The 21,275-nt window shown below is 43.2% G+C and overlaps 1 protein-coding gene across 6 annotated transcripts in view; it reads left to right on the plus strand.

Moving 5' to 3' along the window:
* DAGLA (diacylglycerol lipase alpha) overlaps positions 1-21,275 on the plus strand; it is a 65,703-nt gene that overhangs the window by 37,862 nt on the left and 6,566 nt on the right. For all 6 annotated transcript variants that reach the window (XM_035326610.1, XM_035326612.1, XM_035326616.1 and 3 more), the window contains exons 7-19: positions 4,284-4,418; positions 5,090-5,167; positions 6,386-6,510; positions 7,659-7,815; positions 8,117-8,200; positions 8,327-8,404; positions 12,466-12,546; positions 14,757-14,899; positions 16,512-16,580; positions 17,612-17,684; positions 18,777-18,973; positions 19,338-19,467; positions 20,506-20,687. In XM_035326610.1, coding sequence (XP_035182501.1) covers positions 4,284-4,418; positions 5,090-5,167; positions 6,386-6,510; positions 7,659-7,815; positions 8,117-8,200; positions 8,327-8,404; positions 12,466-12,546; positions 14,757-14,899; positions 16,512-16,580; positions 17,612-17,684; positions 18,777-18,973; positions 19,338-19,467; positions 20,506-20,687 — 1,532 coding nt within the window. The remainder of the gene's footprint in view (positions 1-4,283; positions 4,419-5,089; positions 5,168-6,385; positions 6,511-7,658; positions 7,816-8,116; positions 8,201-8,326; positions 8,405-12,465; positions 12,547-14,756; positions 14,900-16,511; positions 16,581-17,611; positions 17,685-18,776; positions 18,974-19,337; positions 19,468-20,505; positions 20,688-21,275) is intronic.

Genomic DNA, 21,275 nt, shown 5'->3' on the forward strand with positions numbered 1-21,275 from the left:
GATTCCTGCTGTCAAACCTGGACATGTTTCATTTCCCTGTGAGTGTTCTTTGAGATCTGGAGCCACAATGAGTCCAGTAAGCCTTGACAGCAGTGCATGCAAAGATCAAAAAAGTCCTTCAAGAAGCAGCAAGCTGAGCTGCCTCTCAGAATGAAAAGGCATGAAGTTTTGCTGTGTGCTAGTTTTCTTTCCTTTCAGCCTGACTGGGTTGAATTAACACTTGTATTTCTGCAGGAGGGAACCTGGGTATTCCATGCAAAACCAGAAGCTGGTGTTTCCCTTTAGGTGCAGATTTTCACCTTTCAACATTGCTGGGGAGGGCAGTTGTCTTTTTCAAAACAGCCAGTCTTAACCTTCTGGTTTTGAGTATTACAGGATGCTCTCTAGGACAGGTAATGGCACATAAAAGCAATGTTGTTCGTCAGTTTTAAGCTCTTCTCCTGAAGTTGTTCTTTACCTTGCTGTTGTGGCAAACTGGGGTGTTTTAAGTGCAGATGCTGGTGGAAAAATACATTTTTCATCAGTTTAGGTTCAGCACTTGACAGCACTTCGGTCAGCTTCAGTTTCCTTTTGCTTAGGCAGTTTCTCTTATTGTTTGTCTTTTATGCTTCAAAAAGAGACCTCTTTGAAAGTGGGGAAAATGTTAACCTGTCAGAATTGGCAAAGGAGTATTTCTAGATACCAACTGGTCCAAACCTACCATCTAATTCATGGATTCAAATGAAGATTGACGCTTTGAAGTTTTTACATGCTACAGTTGGTACTTTCCCATGCAGAAAACAGCTTGGCAGGGGGGAAGAGGGAACACAGGAGGGTAAGGGGTTGATTTTTGCTTCCATGAAAGTTAGCAGCCCATTCATTCCTATTGAAAGCAGTGGGAGCAGGTTTTTATACATTAAGGTGGTATTCAACAGGACTCCCAGTGACCTGGTGGAGAGGTGAATAGTAAGGTAAAGAATTTTGCTGATGATTCTACTATTTAGGTTGGTGAGAATTAAGAGTATCTGAGAACTCCTGAAGGACCAAGCAGAACAAGGGAATTATCAATGATAAACGAAAGTCATAATAGAAAAGGATGAGGTGATGCATACGCATTTGAAGAAACAAATTACTCGCATACACTGATGGGCTCTGAATTAGTTACAACCTCTCAGGAAAAGAGCTAGGAGTTATCAAGGGCACCTCAACAAAGACATCAGTGTACAGCAGTGACCAAAAAAAAAAAACACCCAGGAAAAAAAAACAAAAAAAAAACAAAAAAAAAACATTTAACTTTAGTGGAAGGGCATAGAAAATGACAGGAAAGCCATCAAGGGACTGGCCACATCAGTGATGTTCTCACTAAATATAGTTTGATCTCCTAAAAGATGCAGCAGAAAAAGGAGCATAATGGAAGGGACGTGAGCTTGTATAGGAAGCGAAATAAGACTGGGATTTTAACCTCAAAAGGGAAAGGTGCAATAAGATGAAAAGCTGTGTAAAAATAATGGAGAGTCAGGTGAAGGCTACCTGAACATGTGTTCATCGCAGATGGCAACCAGTATGAATTAGATTAAAAAGGGTTGTTGGTAAGTGCTGCGTAGTTATCCTCGGGGTGGAGTTTTCGAAGTGTGGATGGCTGCAGGAGTTGTCACAGCCCTTCTGCAGAAATCCAGCAAGTGTTCTGCCATGCTGGCGCTCCTGCAGTATTGGACAAAACACCTCGTGATTCCTGGGGAACATCCAGCCCCGAGCTGCTGTCCTGCTCAGGAAGAACGGCCCAGGACTGCTGACCTTCACAGATCTGCTAGAGCTGCTTAGGAAAATCTGTCTGGAAAACTGCAACAAAACAAGCTTTGTGCTGTGGCAGCTCAAAGAGTGGCATTCCCTCAGGGGTTATGTTCTGCTCCTCTGCTTTTTGGGTGCACCTACTTCCCTCCTGCCTGGCAGCACTGCCAGGTGCCTTGCCCGGGTACCCAGAGCCAGCATGGGCAGTGCAGCCTGGCTTAGGAGCCCTGAGGGGCAGCCAAATGTCCTGAGTCCTGAACAAATGTATTTTATCTAGGAATGCAACGTATTTCACCTTGTGTCAGGATTTTTTTAAAACAAACTTCTCATTCTGCCGTGACTGTTGGTTTCTACTTTTTTTTTCTAGTTGAACATAAAAGCAGATACCAGAATCTTCAAATTCCTTGTGCTATTGAATTTCCACTTTACATTCAGCTTGTGTGATTTCCAGGCTCTTTTCTTTGAAGAAACAAGCTGACTTTGTGTGTCCTGGCATGGCAGTGTGTGGAATGAATGCATATGTAATGGATCAGAAATGAATCCTTTGCTGCCTCTCCCAGGCTTCATGGGAAAAATGTTCTAGCAGGGGATGATTGTCCTCTGAGCTGGAAAATAGAGTTCTTCTGAGCGGACGTGGCATCAGGGCAAGAATCTGTTTTAAGGGTTTGGAGTGAAGTCTGCAGCACTAAGGCTCTGCCAGCCCCAGAGCCTCCAGGGTTTGTAGCAGAACACTGCAGACAATCAATCCTACAGTGTCATATCAAGTGCTCCAGCAGAAACCCCTCCTTTGGAACAAAACTTGCATGTTGGACTCTTGTGCTGACCTTTTATTTTGGTCAGTGTTAAAAGGAGGGGTTGTTACTTTGGATTAGCGGGTGTTAGTTATATTTTGAGTCCATTTGCATTTCTTGCATGCTTGTAGGAACGGTGGTAGGATTTACGCGGTCAGTACTTTGAGAACTATGTGGTTGTAATGTTGGAGAGGTTGATGCAAGTCCATTTGCTCTTCAGAAGCACAGCTGGTATGGAAACCTGCACAGTTGGCACCTGAGTCCCATTCCTAACGGTGATTTAACATGCTTTTGTAGGCATGTGAAAAAATCCAGAAAGTAATCTTGTACTCCAGGAGTTTGTCAGAGATAAATGAATGTAGGTCATTGCCTGCCAGCCTGCTAGGGGGAGAAGGGACTTGCTTTCTTGCCTGTCAAAGAGGTGGAGAGATTCTGACCTGAAGACCAGCCTTTCTTCAAGTGAGCAGCCCAGGCTTTCTACAGACAAGATTGTAGTCACGTGCCCCGAACTCTGAGTAAAGGATGCTATGAAAACACAGGCTTGGCAGTTCAGGATGAGACTGTTAAATCTTCATAGGAAAGGTTTAGCAATGGCACGAGTGAAAATACTGTGTTCCAGAGCACTTGCTAAGTCCCACTTTTTGTTTGTTTAGCCGTTGGGTCACTTCTGCCTTTAAGTTCATTGTTCTGAGTGATGGCCAGACGCATTGCCCCGCAGTCCAGCTCATCTCCAACCTCCCAGACTGTTCTCACTCAAAGGTCCTGTGTTCTTTCATGGTACAGAGCCAAAGGGAAAATAACATTTCATGTCAAAATCCGTGTCACTCTGCTTCAGAGCCTTTGGGTGACTTTCGAAGATCACTTCCACTTCCCTCCCTTCTGTGGTGTCTTCCTTTTTTTGGGGGTGGTCACTTTCTCTGCTGGAACTCTGCATTCAATGACTCAGATCTCTTTTTACAGGTTTTTCTCTTCAGGCCCTTTTGCTTGGGTGTGGTCCAAGATAAACTTGGAAAAGCTTGGTAACTTGCTCAGCTCTTTCAGTACCAAAAGCTGTAATATGTAACACCTGCTTGTCGTGATTTAACTCTTTGAAATCATATAACAAAGAGTGTGGTGATAATGCCAGCTACAGAGACAGTTCAGTGGCAGGGTTCAGAAATCCCTCACTTTCTCTGTGAAGTACCAGGGATGGTGAGGTCTAGCTTAAGTATGGGGAAAATGATTCCAGGACAGAGTTACGGAACTGAAGAAACTGTTAAATAGGACAAAATTGGTGCACTTTTCCTGAATCGCCTTTGTTCTATTGAAATTGCTTTTGAGGATAAAGTAGGACTTCGAGATGACATTGGATTGGGATTTGTTTGGTTCTTGGCTTACTTCCTGTGACTTATTTACAATGTAGAGATGAAAATGTTTCCCTTCCCTTCCTTTGTGTTTGCCTTGCCTGTTTTGATGTTGAGGTGGTCTGTTTATCCACGCGTAGGCAATCAGCACAGTGCAAATTCAGTCTCAGCTGAGACCTATATGTGCGACTATGTAAAATATGAAGGGTATTAATAATGATTAGGCCAGATATGGTGTTCCCTGAAGGAATCCCATAGATGTTTTGGAGAGAGGTACAGAAATGAGGCCATTGCTGCCGCATTGGTTTTCATTCTGTGTCCTGTTTTGAGGCTCCCCACACCCAAACTCCTCCTAAACCCGTCTCTCCATGGATTTTTGCAGGACGCCTACTCTGAAATTGCCTACCTTTTTGCTGAGTTTTTCCGAGACCTTGACATCGTCCCATCTGACATCATTGCAGGCCTGGTTCTTCTGCGTCAACGGCAACGGGCAAAGCGCAATGCTGTGCTGGATGAGGTGGGTAGAGGGGACGTGCTGCTGTGCACGGAGGTGGTGGGCATTTCACTTGGCCTCTGACTTAACCTGTTGCTCTTGTGACTTACTGTGTGAGAACTGCATGTCTCTGCCCACCTTGTTTCTGTTGTGTGAGGGGCTGTTGCCAGTCACTGAGCTGTAAAATAAAAATTCTATTCTTTAGCAGCTTTTTCCAAGACTCCCAAAAGGGCCCAAATGACACTAAGTTGAGCTTGACACCTGTTGTCTTTTCTAGGCAGGTGATACATACAGATTTAGCTCTAGACCCCAGATGGGCAACTGCCTTGAAGGAGGAGGCAGTTACTTTGAAGTGAATAGGAAGATTACTCCTTCTATACAGTGATGTAGAGAAGACTTCAGCATTTGGACAGAACTGCAGCAGCAACATCAGGAAAAAAATATTGAAATCTCAAGCTGTTACTGGCATTGAGATTTCCAACTTAATAGAGAAATTGTGTTTTTTCTTTTTCTTTTTCTTTCCCCAGAGGTGATGTTCAGACAGCAGTGATCAAATCAGGCAGAAATCAGAACCCATTCAGGAGACTGGTCAAGATGTTTGCTAGCTACCTTGTCCCATGTTACGTAGTTCTTTTTCGTGTAGATTTTTGTCTTGGTGTCACAGAGAAGAATTTTTGTCTGTTTGTGATTTACAGGCAAACAATGACATATTAGCTTTTCTGTCTGGGATGCCAGTGACCAGGAACACAAAGTATCTGGATCTGAAAAATGCGGTAAGACTGTGATCTTGCAAACTCGCCATACTTCCCGTGTAGCCTGTATTCTTTATTTTCAGTGGTTTCTCTTTTCTTCTGCCCCTCTGGAATTACCACAGAAATTAAGACTGGTACAATAGAATAAAACTCCTCAAGCTTTGTGTTCAGAATCACTTTTAAAGCATTATCTCTCTCTGTCCTCCATGTGGTGGGAAGTGGTAGTATTTCCATTCAGACAGGGAAAGACAATGCGAGGTGTCTCCAAAGCCACATGTACAAGTTCAGTGCAGCAGCCAGGAATGCTGTGCAGAGCTCCATATGGTGCACCAGCAGCAGACCTCACGGAGCCCAGCAGGCAGGGCTTGATCATGATGAGGGAAGGGAGCGTCCTGGAGCGAGATGGCCTTCCTTCCTGGGGCTGGTTCTGTCAGCAGTTCTCAGGATGGAAATGACTGCAGTCTGCTTTATGTAAATCGAGCTTGGCTTTTCTCCTGGCATGCTCCTGTTGCAGCCCTTCATCTGGGCTATATTCACACTCCTTGATTAGATGATATTGCTGCAAGAGATGCAAGATTGACCCAATCCCGGTTATCTCTCTGATCAAGCAATTCTGTGATTAACCTGCTTGTGGCTATGCTGTACTCTGCTGCATTTAATGCTAACATCCTGCTTGTGTTCAGCCTGTCTCCTTCTGCAGAGGGTGCTTGGGGAGCAATATCAGCATGGCTTATAGAAGACAGCACTGGGGCACGTGGCTCCACACTGTCTTTGTGGTCCTCTCTGGGCATCTTCCTTATGGCCTGTGCCCATGTGGAGCAGCGTATTTAGAGAGCTCATCTTGAGACTTAAACTAGTTTCTCCAATGTTCAGTTAGGGTTGGGTGGGGCAAAACCCACAGAGAATGGCCTTCCTTTGCAGCAGGGTGTTTGATACATAGAGGAGAATGCCTATAGAACTCACTTCTGCCTTTGTTAAGCAGCTAGCAGGGCCCCTCTGATCAAAATAATGGCATAGCTATACTGGGAGGGGAGGGAGAGGATCTTGATGAGCATAACCAGCGCACTCTCCTGCAGCCACCTGGAAATGCTGACAGTGTTTGCTGTTCTAGTGGTGGTAAGAGAGAGCGCTGATCTTCAGAAAGAAGGGTGCAGTCTAACTAAGATGGAAAAAGGGAAACAGGAAAAAATCAACGTGTTAAGAGAATAAGGCCTTTAGTGAGTCTCTTGTCTCTTTCAGCAAGAGATGCAGCGATACAAAGAGGTGTGTTACTACATGCTGTTTGCCCTGGCGGCCTATGGCTGGCCCATATACCTGATGAGGAAGCCCACATGTGGACTCTGTCGCCTGGCCAGATCCTGCTCGTGAGTGGCCGTCCTGTCTATCGCTCTGCCTTCTCTTCTTTCCTCTTCCCTTCTGTTTTTCCCTGATTTAGAATTCTCCTTTCTTTCATCAGTTTGCTCTCTCCCTCATTCTTCAGTTACTTCCTTCTCCTTTACTCTTCTCCTTTTATTCCCTTTTCACTCCGTATGCTGTCTCTATCTCTTTTCCTTCATTCTCATATATTTCTTTTGTCTTTCTTACAGTTGCTTATCTTCTTACCTTGTTAAATAAACCAGTCTGTCATATGCTCTATCTTCTCTGGTGCACTAAGGATCACGCCAGTCCTGTGTAGTTTGGACAGCCAGTGGAGAGGATTCATCTGGCACAAGACTGCTTCCACACTGAGTCAAAATAGCTGTCTTGGAGTGCATAAATCAGATTTATCAGCAAGCCCATATATGCAGGGAGTTGACATTTGGGTCTTTATTAAAGCATCAATAAGACTGGGCCAGAGTTTGTGCTGTGCTCTCGCTGATTGTTTTTTCTTCTGCCATGCTGTACAGTTCTCACCTCACAGTAGCAATGCTGTAGTACAGTTCAGGATTGCATAGTTTTAAATGTTTGCTTTTAGCTGCTGTAATGCTGTCATCAGATTCTCTTTGAGGTTGAGCTTTTTGCACTTATGCAAGCAATTTCTTTTCACTTTTACCTGTGAAGCATCTTTCAAGGAAAGGAAAGGAAGAAAGAATCTGCTTCCGTTGTGGTTCTGGGATGACTCTAGACCTGTTTTGTTGTTTATTATAAATAGATATACATCTAATAAATGTTATCTGCTTGTGTGTTGAAGCAATAGAGGAATTGTGCCATTAAGCACAGTATTCTCTGAGGAGAGATCCCAGCCCTACCGTGCAGTGATTCTTTGGAGACTGGTTGCACTGTAGCTCTCTCTGGTGTTCAGAAAGAAAACTGCATTTGAGCCCAGTGCCCCTTTTTGATGCCGAAACATGAGTTGTGTGCTGTTTTGTGCAAGAGCTTCAACAACTGAAGGAAATCATTGCTGTCAAGATGAGTCCAGTGTGTCTTGCAGGGTCCCCCTTCCTTTCCCTCATCTCTAGGCATTCCACTCTAAAAGCCAGTCTCTTCCACATTCCTCTTTACTCAAAGCTCTCTATTTTTTTTCCTTCTGCAGATGTTGCTGTCTCTGTCCCTCACGTCCCCGCTATGCACCTAGTGTCACCATTGAGGAGGATAATTGCTGTGGCTGCAATGCCATTGCCATCCGGCGCCACTTCTTGGATGAGAACATGACCTCAGTGGACATCGTCTATACCTCTTGCCATGATGCGGTAAGGAGTCTGCAACCCCCTTTGTATCTGGGGCATGCTCCTACGGTCCCTCCTAGCGGGGCTCACATGTTTCCAGATGTAGTGGTACAAAAGAAGGGAACTTGAACTTTTTCCTCTCTTTCTGCCAAGAAATTCTGCCCCTTGGTCAGACATATTTGTTACTGCCAAAATCAGATCGTTCAGAGGAGTGCTTACCTGTAAGGCGTGGTCTGTCAAGGTGCTCTGCATGCTTCTCCCTGAGCAGGAGAATATGTAAACAGGAATGTTTCACCTGAGTGCTACAATAATGGATCTTTTCCAGGTTTATGAAACTCCTTTCTATGTGGCTGTGGACCATGATAAGAAGAAGGTGGTGATTAGTATCCGAGGAACGCTGTCTCCAAAAGTAAGTGCACTGTGAGACCTCATCTACCCTTGGCTACCCTGGGGAAACTTTCAGGATAGTCTGAGATCTTCCTCACTTGCCCTTGCTGTTTGACTTATCTGAAAGATGGTGACTTCTTTTCTTCAGGATGCCTTGACTGACCTAACTGGGGACGCAGAGCGCCTTCCAGTGGAGGGTCACCATGGGACGTGGCTGGGACACAAGGTATGTAAGAAAACGCTTCTTATTTTGATGTTTTGACTTAAAAAATATATATATTACAGGGAAAAAAAAAAAAAGAAAATATTAAACTGCTTGAGGTGTTAGGGGTGTTATGTAACTGCAGTGAAACGGCTATGAGATGTAAAATAAATAAATCATTAAATTGTAACAGTTAAAATCAATCTGTAGTAATAATAATAAAACATCAAAAAAAATAGCAACATGCAATTAGTGAAAACCAAGCTGCAAAAGGAATCCGTGGAGACCTAGAACAAAATTATTGGTGTCATGGAAATTACTTTTTCTTCCAATGACCTTTTCAAAATTTGCAATCAAACCCCAACAATATGTTTAAAATTCTGTTGCAATGGGATAGTCATTGAACCTCGTAAAACGATATTGGCAGGACTTGCTTCTGTGTAATTAGACTGATGCTATGTGTCTGTGTTAATGATCAGGAGTGGGCTGACTAAATCAATTGGGTATAGAGCTCACCTTTGCCCCAGTCCAGCAAAGGAATGACACACGTGCTGAGTTTTAAGATTATCAGGAATTTGGCAGCCTCTCAAGATGCCATGCCAGACTGGGAAGGAAAAATACATACTGGAGGTTGTGTGTGTTGGAAGGAATGTAGTGGCTGCTAGGAAATGCTGCTGTTCAGGCAGACAAGATGCCGCTGATATCTGGTCAGGGTCTCTTCAGGGCAGGACATTGAGCTCAGCTCATTGGCAGCCGTGAGCTGTGAGCTCCTGCTTCGTTCCCAGTGTCCTTCCAGATCACCTCGTCTGTGCTTTGATGCTTTGCTTTAGGAAGTGGAGCATTAGTAGCTGATAACTGCGTACTCAGATGCTTGGATATAGGTCTGATAAAGAAGCCAGATACCCAAGGAAGTGCTGTTGGGACTCTGTTGTCTTGAAGGAATTTCTGACACGCTCCCAGAAAGTGTGTTCTTGAAAGCAATATTTTGTAGCCTCTCTTTGGATAATGAGTGTTCCTTTTTCTCCCGAAAATGAGAAAATGAATCAACATAGTGATTACACAGGACATCATATAGAAACAGAGATAAATGAGGAAGCATTTTGTGGCATAATTGATATTTAGCTATCTGAGCCTTTACTACTCATTTAACGTTTCTGAAGTGTTATGTCTGCTGTTGAAGATGTTACTTGGTTTTATACTAATTCATTTAGTTCAAAAGGACTTTGCATAATCATTGTGATAAGCAGTTCATAAGTAAAAAAAATAAAAAAGGAAACCAAAGGAAAGTAAGGGAAATTTGTTCTATTTTAAATGTGCAGAAAAACTAGTAATACCTGCAGAAGTTAGTTTTTCCTTTTGATCTCTTTTGTGCAACGATATTCATATGCCCATCACTTATATGAAACATTATCAGATCATTTCCTGTGTTGTATTTTGAATTTTTATTTGGCATTTATATTATTTCTTTTTCTATTGTTACTCGTACAGAAATACAGCTTTATCTCAAATTATTATCAATATTAATCTTTAGACAATAATGTACTGTTGATTCCTGAGGGAAACTAATGGAGATAATACAATTTAAAAATGCCCGTCTTAATGCATTTTTAATGTCCAGAAGTCAACTTTAATATAAAAGTAGATGAAGTATCTTGCTAACACTTACATTTAATTTGAAGAAAAGTACTTGACCGTTTGGGAGCTTCCTGTAACTTGTTTGGCTTCTGTTATTTTTCTTGCTGATTCTGTCCTGCACACCCAGCAGGCTGGGAGCCAGCCTGTCAAGCTGCTTCACGCAGTGTCGATCAGACATCTTACAAATTAAAACTCTTGATGTTTACATGAGCCTTCTTATCACTCCACTGGTACCACAGCTGAAAGTGTTTGATTGTTTGGGTTGCTGTGAATGCCACAGTTAACATTTGTTAGGTCTCTGAGCTATTTTGGGTCAGAAAAAATCATAGCTGTAACTAGGGTTTATGGGTTGGTGTGCCAAAAATATATATATATAAGTAGGAGATTATTGCCACTTAGGAAATTAACAACAAAAAGATCTAGCTTTGCCGTTTGAGATAAAATCCATTGATTTTTATAACAAAGATCGTTTAAAAATAATCATAAGTCAAGGGCATGAATCCGTGGTTAGTTCTGTTGAACCTGTATAGATCAAAGCTGCTGAAGTGATGACGTTACAGAGGTTTGTCTCATGCTGTTGAGCCAGCTAGGATGACAGCGAGTAGCTGCTAAAAAGGAAACTCTGAAAGCTCAGCCATGATAGCAGCCCTCACCGGTTTGATAGAACAATCAGTAATAGCAATAACTTTCAAGCTCTTTTCTGCCACATAAATGCCCTCTTGTGGGTTTTCACACACACAATTCAAATATTACAGAGAAGTTTTGTGCTGTCAATTGGTGAAGGAATACAGAATGTTTCCTACTTTTCCTAGACTTCCAGTCTGTCTGGTTATTTACACATTTAAAATTAAACCCAGGTAGTTTTATTCCTTTGAAACTTGTGAAGCAATATCCACTTTAACAGAAAGCCTAAATGCAACTTTGGTAAGTCTCATTCCATAATGTTAAAATCACTGTCTATGTTAGAATATGCTGTAATTATCAAAAATATAGATAAAAGGCTGACTAACAGCCTATTAGTAATATCACCACGGATTTAGGTCATGCTTTTCAAAAATAGGATCCTAAATTCATGTTAGAAATTTATGTAAGTAGCCTGCCATTCACTTCTCATTAAAGTTGGAAATGGAGACTTCTGAATGCAGCTGAAGCTGGCTAGCTGCTGAGCGATCTGAACACAGGCATGAAATATCATGGCACCTGCTTTTTTTGATAATGACAGTAGCATTACAGATGTCCCATTTCTGGGCTCAGCAAAATCACCTGTGTTCTTTTTCTTCAATAGGCAGATGGGTTTGATGGTATGTTTGATATTGAGGACTTTGACAATTCCATGTTTCTTTGCTCTTTTAGGGGACTGTGAATTCTTTTGTGTCTTTGAGATTAAACGGTGCACAATAATATTCATTTTGTACTGTTTTGTACTCTTTTCAGGTAGGAGTGTAATGGCAAATAGCAGAGGAGATGATCCTCCCTGGTTTTTGGCCAGCCCAGGCAGTGTGAATTACTTGAGATCTGTAATCAACGAATTAGAAGCAGCCAATTTCTGTTTACCTGTGTTCACCCCGGCCTACATCACTGCTTTTAGCCTTTGCAGTTCAGGCTTGCTCACCACTGAATATAAACTGTAATAAAGGCACAACCGAGAATTTATGCAACAGACCAAATTCTAGTCATTTGTTTATATTAGAGTTTAACTGCATCTCTATTACACAGAGGGAGACAAACTCTTTAAATGCAGCCATCAGCTGGGAGAGAGGGTAGATGTTTAGAACCAGACTACCAGTTTTTTTCCCATCTTCCAGCAGTTCCTAGCTTCTAGGAAATAAAAACCTTTAAAAATTTGCAGTTAATGTCCTTTGACAGCTGAATCCACTTAATAGCTGCTGCTGCCTGCAGTCATCAGTAACTCTTTCCTACAAAGACAGAGCTGCCACTTTTTCCCTCCAGTTATGTCTTGGTGTTTGTGCTGTTGCCCTGTGAACTTGTTAGGCTAGCTCATGCTTTGATTTGCAGATTTCCATGGAAGGGTATGGTTCTGTTAAGATACTGACATGCAGAAAATCAAAGTTTGGTTCTCCTGCTCTACTGCAGGTCTCAGTGTGACCTGAGCTACAGCCTTGTGTTTAAGTTAGGGTATTTTTTTTTCTTCTTCCAGGCTTTACACCACAAGCCTAGGAATAGGATCTGTGAGGGTTGTTATAACTTAAGTGCTATCATTACTCCTAAACAATCTATGGCTCTGGTAATCAACGAACCAAGACCTGTGTCTGATGGAGTCTTTCCTAAATGTGGAGTGGAGTCAGTATTCTTCCTCAGCCCTGACACGTGCTGTGTGGCCCTCTAGAGATTGCACAGTGGTTCAGGGCAGTTTGGCGCCTCCTAGGCGTTTACACCAGTGCTGATCTGCAGCCATTAATGTCCTGTTCTGTCTTTGTGTTTGCCCTCAGGGAATGGTGTTATCTGCTGAGTACATCAAGAAGAAATTGGAGCAAGAAATGGTGCTTTCTCAAGCTTTTGGACGGGACTTGGTGAGCATTAGTTTTTTTTTTTCTATTATTATTTTTAATCACTGCAGACTGTAAGAAGTTGAGATTTCCCCAAAATGCTGATTTTTCATCCTTCATGTCCTTGAATTTGTTGTACTAACTTCTAAAATCTTCCTTCCAATTCCTGTCCTGCTGGATTTCCAGATGGGCCATGAGTTACTTATTCCCACAAAGCTTATTTTTATTTTGAAGCCTTCTACCCAACAGTACTGTAGAGCTCCTGATATTTTTTTTTTTTTCCTCAGGCAAAGCTAAGGCAGGAAGTCCCATTCATTGGCACTGCAGTAACAGGGAGCATTAAAAACAAATCAACAGGAACTAAAATCCCATCTCTATGGAGATTCTCTTTGGAGACAGCAGTGGGATGCCATGCTGACTGTCTGTGCGTGCACATTTCTTGTGATAGAAAGCTATAGGAAAACCCCAGAGAGACGTTACGAAGAAGCTTACCTTAGCTTCTGTGTCACTAAAGGCACAGTCACTGTCCCCGCTGGGGAGGGATCTTCCGAACTGCCTGATTCCCTGCTGCCAGACAGCTGTCCTTTTCTCATGCCCAAATAATGTCTTGGCCTGAGCAGGCCCATGGGAAATTAGCCACAGCTCAAGGGAGAAAGAAAAGGAGAAGAGGGTTAAAAGGTTTGATGCTTCCCTGGAACTGGTGTTGCACTAAGTCAGCGCAGAAGTGTCTGCCTTGTGATGTTCAGTAGGTGAAAGAGGAGGTGCATAGACATCTGACTTCTTTTATCATGCTTTATTCCTCTATGCCCAGAAAACTCACTGGTTTTAAGTGAGCTGTTGCTCATGAGGATTTTTTCCTGCTCTCGATTATAGAGCTCGGTTACTATCTGACGGTAAGGATATGGTGGCGTTTGAAGCTCTGTACGTTGGTGTGTGATAATAGGTAACATGACTGGTTCTGTCTGAAGCTGGCTTTATGTATGCTAGGTCCAATTTCTAGTTGTAACATAGCGTAACTAGCTGGACCTGACCCACAAAGGTAGAGAGAAAACTTGATTAATGAGATGGAACTGCTGGCTTGGGCTAGGAAATGAAATACTGTCTGAAGCTGAACTTTGAAGAATGTACGAAGAAGTGGTAAGGGTAGAACATAAATGCCATCTGTCCCAGGTCCCAAAGGTTTGTCAAGCTCAGTAAATTGTTTCTGACAGTTGCCAGCAACAGATGTTCAGGGAAAAGCTGTAACAAGTGAAATGTATAAAGTCTTCATTCTCTCCCAGTATTCACCTCAACCTCACTGTCTGTAGCAGGCATGATGTTGACTTAGAAGTGGTCTTGAAGTAAAACAATACAAAGATCTTTCGTTCCTGCGGCTTTGTCTGTTCTTTTTTTCACCTTGTGCAGAAGTCTGTAGTCACAGCTGTGGTGACCTGATATCATGGAGAGTAGGATCTGGGTTCTCTGCCCTTGTGCAAAGCTGACAGGGCACTGCCAGAGCTCTGAGATCCTGCATTAAAACAAGATCAAAGTTTCTTAAACATTGTCTTAATGAACTTCTAGAGTCTAAGCCATGCCTAGTGCTCTAGCCTCTGAAAAACAAGAACAGTAGAAAACTTTAGAGAACAGTCTTGTCTTTGAATTACTTGTACAATTGCCAGCTGTTGGGAACATCTGAACTTCAAAATACTGCTGTTCCAACTGCAGGTTAGGATTTCTGTTTTTCAGCATTCACAAGCAGTGAAATTAACGAGAGCAAGTCATAATTTCTAGAACCAAGGAGACCTCCAATCTGTGAGTCTGGACTTGAGTATTTTCAGAAGGTTATCAGATCGGAGGGGAAGCAAAAAGCTCATCAGATTCCAAGTAACTCAAACAACTTGAGTGTACATTCCTTTTTTTTTTTCAGGGAATACCCAGTAGATCAAATGCTGACCTGTGGATGTGTAGGAGAGAATGAATCCCAGTGCCCCCTCAGAACAGGCGCTACTGGAAGACAGGAATGTGCCCTGTGCCCAGCTCCTGTGTGACATAGATGAGCCGGTGTAAATCAAAACTCTGCTCCTGTTTCAAAAGATAACATAACTAGTTCCCATTGGAGGAGAAGTTGTTTAGCTGGAATGTGGAGTGCTCATGTATAGCAACAATGCAGAAGCTGGGGAAAGGGACAGATTTGAGAGTTTGTCAAGTTTCTTTTTGGTCTGACTTCAATTTCTTCTTTTGTTTTTAATTTTCAGGGGAGAGGAACAAAACACTATGGCCTGATTGTGGTTGGCCATTCCCTGGGGGCTGGCACAGCTGCCATCCTGTCCTTCCTTTTGCGTCCGCAGTACCCGTCACTGAAGTGCTTTGCCTATTCTCCCCCAGGTGGGCTGCTGAGGTAGGTGTTGGTTAAGGAGGTCTGGTGACAGGGTGTGGGGTGTAGCTGTAGCTGGATCAGATCCTGGTTGTGATGTTCTGATGAGCAGTAAAAGAAAGTCTCTGCCCTGAGAAGCATGTAGAAAAATGTAATGTCAGTTTATAGGACTTGAGGGTTGTTGGCAGTCCTTGTTCTCTGCTATAGTTTAGAGTTTAGGATATAATCACAGGTGACCACTCCCAAATATTCAGCTTTGTTTACTTCTATAGCTCTTATTTAACCCTGACTAGTGGGAAACACAATTTGAATAGACAGAGTGCAATTTCCTTCCTTATTGTTTGCACAGTGACGATGTGTCCTCTCCCCGTCCTCTGTGTATAGGTGTACGGAATGGGAGATGGAGGCGTTTACATTTGGTCAAACATCAGATCAGTTTGGGCTCCTTTTGCAACTGACAAAGAAATTGGCACTTCCAAAGTGTGATTTCTGTCATCCTAAAGTGGGTGCCTAAAATAGGTCAGAGGGGTTGTGCTGCTTTGTTGCCTGTTTCTCTCCTTTGGTTGTAGGGGGAATCTAGGGTAGCTGCCTCAGAAGTCTGAAAAGAGGTATTATGAATTTCTCCTGCTGTAAACTGGAGCAGACCTGCTGATGGTGTTATTTATATGGCAGCCAAATAACAACCCACTAGGTTGCTGTGAAATAAGGTCTTTTCAGTCGTGATGGGCATTGTGAGCGCACTTAGAAGGACCTATGGATTACAGCCTTCTTGTTGTAGTTATTGCATCATGTTCCAGCAGCAGCCAAGTGATTTTAACCATCCTGCTAATGATTCTGGACATTAGCATGCCTTATTGTGACAATAATGCCTAGTCATCCGCAGCTAGAGAGGAATTGCTCTGCAGAATGTTTCCTTAGAAGAGTTTTCTTAGCTTTCTGCTCAGAGCTTTCCCTCCTGAGTTCCCTTGATAGCACAGGCCAAACCGTACTGTGCCACCTCAACTGTCTGAGTTCAGGAGGTGCCTCTGGCTGCCACACTTCTGTTGCACTGTGCATTGTGCCCAGGATCATCTCTAGGTCAGTGGTGCTGGTGGCCTATACTTGTGGTGACTGATTCAGAAGAAATGTCTTTAGAAGGTAGCTGGCTGCAGAATGAGCTCACGGAGTGGAAGCCTTGATTCCCTCTTGTCTTGGTGCTCAGGTTGCTGCAGGAAGTGGCCATCTTAGTTCTACTATGGTGTCTTTTTAGAGTAGTCTCAAGAGCATGGAATATCTTCTTCCTCTCTGGTCACCTGGCCATTCCCAAAGCACAGGAAAACCGCTATGAGGTGCTGAGTTAGAGAAACTTCTGTTTCTAAGTATATGCAGAGCTGTTCACAGGTAAGGAAGGAGGAGGTGTGCTGTTCTAGCTATACCCTTATAGAGCAGTGTTGCTTGGGGCATGGGATGTGAATATCAGGCTTGTCTTTTTAAAGTGTGCAAGTCCTGAGGGCCTCAAGCAGCTTGGGTTGTGCGTTTTATGACCCAGATTCACTGTCTAGTAACTTCTCAGATACCAGTGGCAAATTGGGAATGAAGTGCAGTTTGCTGCTAGTGAAACCCTGTTTGCTTCTTCTTGGTCCTGTTTCTCTTCCAGTGAGGATGCCATGGAGTATTCAAAAGAGTTTGTGACTGCAGTCGTGCTTGGCAAAGATCTAGTGCCCAGGCAAGTTGAGAAGTGTCCAAATTTCTTGTTAAATATCTGCTGTTCTGTACCAAAGTCACCCATTTCCTTTCAGAAACACCCAGATCATACCTGTCTTGTGTCTTCATTTACCTATCCTTGTATGCTTCTCACTTGTCTTCCTAGTTTACCTGTATTACTGTGTCTTTTACCTGGACACCTATATTGGTGTTTCACACACCTTGTTATAGGCATACCCTTCCCCATCTCTGCATCAGTTGTCTGTATGATAGAAAAAAGTGAATAGCCAGCCTCTGTAATAATACTCATGGTGGTATCTGATGTGTCAATGCCATCTTCCTGGTTGTCTGTGTTATCTCAGACCTCTTTACTCTGCCCTGAACTACATGTACTGATTTCTTGTCATCTCCCTCATTTCTTGTCTTGGCATTTCTCACCTCTCATTGTTTGCTGTGACATATTCTGCTGAACTAGGGGGAAAACAGGGCATTGATCTAGGAGCCAAACAACCTGAGTTTTATTTTTTACCTCAGCCCTGTTGTGTGACTTCAGATAAATTCTCTATGTACAATATTAGGCACGTAGAGTTCAGTGGAGGAAAGCTACTATGATGTTATACAAGTTAACAAGAGGTATATTGAGCAAAATCCTGTCTATCCTGAAGTCTGCTTAATGGTGTTGTATAGCTCTGTGCCATCTTTCTGATTTGTATTCTGTGGCATCCTATGCTTCATTTGTTTCTTGCTCACTTGTTTCTCTGATTGCATCATTTCCCTCATCTGTTCATTGACCTCTCATGTCTGTGTTCACCACTCTGAGTCTGCTATTGCATTTCATACTCGTTTGTTGTCACAGTGGTTTCTGTGGCCTTTTACCCTGGTTACTGGTCCCAGGTGATGCTACAACTCACCTCTGGAGTGATCTGTGTTATGGCATTGTTGTTTCTTTTGTAGCATAATTTCTCATTCTTCTGGGCTGTGTGTCTCTACTATCTTGTTACCTGTTTGCTGTCCCTTGCCCAGCTGTTGTAACCACATCTTCCTCTTTTCCAGAATTGGTCTCTCTCAGTTGGAGGGATTTCGCCGTCAGCTTCTGGATGTTCTTCAGAGGAGTAACAAACCAAAGGTAAGAATGAAGATTAACAGACTCAAGGCAAGCGTCTGAGCAGTGATGATAATAGCTCCGTGTCACGTAACAGTGCTGCAGACTTCTCCTGCACCATAGCTCTCCTCAGGTCCACCATGAGTGTTGTTTAGGTAACCAGAGGAGTGATGGCAACAGCAAGAAGACACCTAGAGAGGTCTGGGTTAGGAGCTGCACTCTGTTTGCAGGCTGAGTTGTAGCTCTGTGATAATTCTGGCTCATGTGCTGTAACTTCACTATTACATGTCTAAAACAACCAAGCAGGAAGTTTTCTAATCTCGGCCTGTTTTGAAGTCTCTGTTCCAAGCCTAGCTTTTCCTGGCCAACAGCAAATGGTAACAGGCTGGGAAGTGCAACAGTCGCCTGCTTCCAGGCATTGCTGTGTGCTCTCTGGGTGGTGCCCTTCTAGGACAAGTGGCCTGTTAATGTTTTGGAGATAAATGTGTAAATTTGTTCTTCCCTTGTCTTCTTTACTATTACATTGAGATGGGAAAAGTGTAAGACTTGAAGATTCTTAGGGGTAAAATATGATATAAATGATCCGTTGAGGGTAAAAAAAAAAATGGAGCTAATGCTTTTCTTGATAGAATTCTGTGGTTTTTGGCATTTTTTTTCCAGACTTTAGGATTTCCTTTTATGCATAAAGAAAGTCATAAAGGGAATTTTTGTCTGCCTAAGTTGTATAGTCTTGCTTCTTTTGGTACATTAAAAATTCAGATTCTATCTACCGTGTTTATCCTGGAAGATAAGCTATCCATTGGTGGACAAGACGTGTTTGCTCTAGATCCCTAGTTCTACAAAAAACATCCAGCAAAAAAAAAAAGGTGGACAAGATTTTGCCACTTTTAAGGTTAAAATTGTGAAAGGAAGGGAGAGAAGTAATTTTTCTGAGCAAGGTTATCATCTCTCTAGGTCTACTATTCAAGCAACAGGTACGTGAGCTCTGTTTTCCTCTTCTCTGGTGTTAGGTATTCAGTTTAAATAAACCTACCTATAGTGTCTCGTGAGATGGCTCTTTTTCTCTGATCTTTTTCTCTTCTCCATATTCTCTTTCCTTTCCCTTGTGCTGGACAGTGGCGAATCATTGTGGGTGCTACAAAGTGCATACCCAAGTCAGAGCTCCCTGAAGAGACAGAAGAAAACTCAGTAACGAGTAATCGCCTCTGGACCCATCCTAGCGATCTGACTATTGCCCTGTCTGCAAGCACGCCGCTCTACCCACCTGGCCGCATCATCCACGTGGTGCACAATCATCCTGCAGAGCAGTGCTGGTGAGTATGCGCAGAGCTGTGAAGCCAGCCCATGGATGGGGGGTTGAAAAACTTCTGTTGGAAAAGACTTCCCAAGAGAGCAATCCATCTATAAAGGAGGTGACTTTTTTCACTGCCTTATGGTGACAGTGATTGTGTCTGTGCTGTGAGGATAGAAAGACACTTGTGTTGCTGTTCGTTAGTGCAGTGCTTTAGAGCAACGGCAGTAGCATGTGTATTTAATATTTCCTCCCTCTATTTTTCCTCCTGTTGTTTTTTCTCTCTCTGTAACCTTCTGTTTCATGCTTTTGCATGCCAAAACATTGGCCTGCTCTTTCATCCCCTGCTCCCCATTTTCTCCTCTGGATCCCAACTCCTCTTTTAGTTGCTGCGAGCAAGAGGATCCCACTTACTTTGCTATCTGGGGTGACAATAAGGCGTTTAATGAAGTGATCATCTCACCAGCGATGTTGCACGAACACCTCCCATACGTGGTCATGGAAGGGCTCAACAAGGTAATGCTGAAAATTGGGATGGGGCACGGGGAGGGGTCACTCAGTTCAATAGCATGGACTTTGGCTTGAATGCGAGGAAGGCCTGGGTTTGGGCAGTGTCCTGGTTTCAGGACACTTCGCTTGGCATGATGATGCTGTTGAGGTGAGCTGTAGACACGAAATGTCCACAGACCCAAAGTTCTGCGTGTTTAATGGAGAGCCAGGAATCCCTTTTGTGGGGTTTGGGCTTATTCATTTTAAAGCAAGAGCACTTAAAATACCCTAATAACAGCAGTGCCTTATCTCAGGCCTTCAGGAAGTCCTCACTCAGGAGAGCTGGCTGTTTAAATACACAAGACCTTTCCCTTTGTGGGGGAGGAGGAAAGAAGATTGTACTCTGGGCCAGTTATGTGCAGGCTATTTGAGTCAAATATGATGAGGTCTGAAAATTGAATGTAGATTTCAATCCCAACACCCAGAGTCCCAGACTAGGTCCTCTTTCCAATTTTAATGCCATAATAATATGAGGTTGGGTGGTGTTCGGTTCACTCTCTCAAAGCTGCCTGTTACAGCATGCAGTTCAAGTGAAATTTAGTGAGCTGTGACAGCACTGGGTGTCTGTGCATGCAGCTGCATGGGGTATTTCAGAAGTCCTCCACGCTACTGTTGCAGCTGCTCTGTTAGTCTGCAGGGTGGCTGAGCTTATGCTTATGTGTAATGGTTGTGGAATGAGTCTCTGCTCCTAAACTACAGTTCGTAGCCATGCAGCTCTGCCATAGAGATTTAGCCAAATCTTCTCTGCTGTATTGGTTTGAAAGCTGCTCCTGCCAGCATCTTTGGACACCTTCCCAGCGCTGGATTCCCAGCAGGGTATACTGACAGGATAGATATGTCAAAATTCATTGATATAATCATTTATGTCAAGACTTTGCTCTGTGCTTGCGGAACACCTCAGTAAGAACCAATGGCAGATCCAGCAGTTTGGAAGTTTTGAGCTGAGAACAGCGAAGTTGCTGTCTCCAGTGAAGCACTATTGTTCCTTTGCTTGTCCTGTTATAGGTCTTGGAGAATTACAATAAGGGGAAAACAGCTTTACTTTCTGCTGCCAAAGTGATGGTGAGTCCTACAGAGGTGGATCTCACCCCAGAGTTGATCTTCCAGAGTCAGCCCTTACCTAGTGGACCCTCAGTGCAGATTGGAACTGGAGCCATAACAGCGGACAGAAGGAACAGCAGTACAAAGTAAGACCATATCTTTGAGTTCTTTGTAGGATCATTGGCTCTTCTGTGGGTCCATTGTGATCGATGTTAGTGGGAAGAATAGATCCAAGGGCTGCCTGTGTGGGACTTTCACTTTGCTTTAGTATGTCTTGTGCTATGCTAGGGGAAAAACGATCCTTTGTGTTGTTTAAGAATCTGCTAGTGCAGCAAGGTCAGGAGAACCTAGAAGTTGAAGGTACAGAAACTTCCTTTTCTTACCAAGGCACGTGGGATTTTCCCTGGAACCACAAAGACGAAGCTTGCAGTCTTGCAACCAAATCTCTGTTTTCCCGTTTGAATTATATGCTCAAAGACGGCCTGCGGCACTGATTCTCGAAAGCCGAGAAGCAGTGTCAGCCATGAGCTTACCAGAACATCTGCACGTAATGATCCTTTATGAAAAATGACTTGCATAATAGTAAAAACTAGAGATTCTGGGATCATGGATACGGATACAAGTGTGTTGGGTACAGGACAAGTATAAAGGCCATGTAATGTGAGGGGAGAGCAATTGATGTCCTTTTTGTGAAGGACAAGAGCAGGAAGCTCAGTCTGGTGGAAAGCAGGCAA

Source organism: Oxyura jamaicensis, chromosome 5 (genome assembly GCF_011077185.1).
Source record: "Oxyura jamaicensis isolate SHBP4307 breed ruddy duck chromosome 5, BPBGC_Ojam_1.0, whole genome shotgun sequence".
Lineage (NCBI taxonomy): Eukaryota > Metazoa > Chordata > Aves > Anseriformes > Anatidae > Oxyura > Oxyura jamaicensis.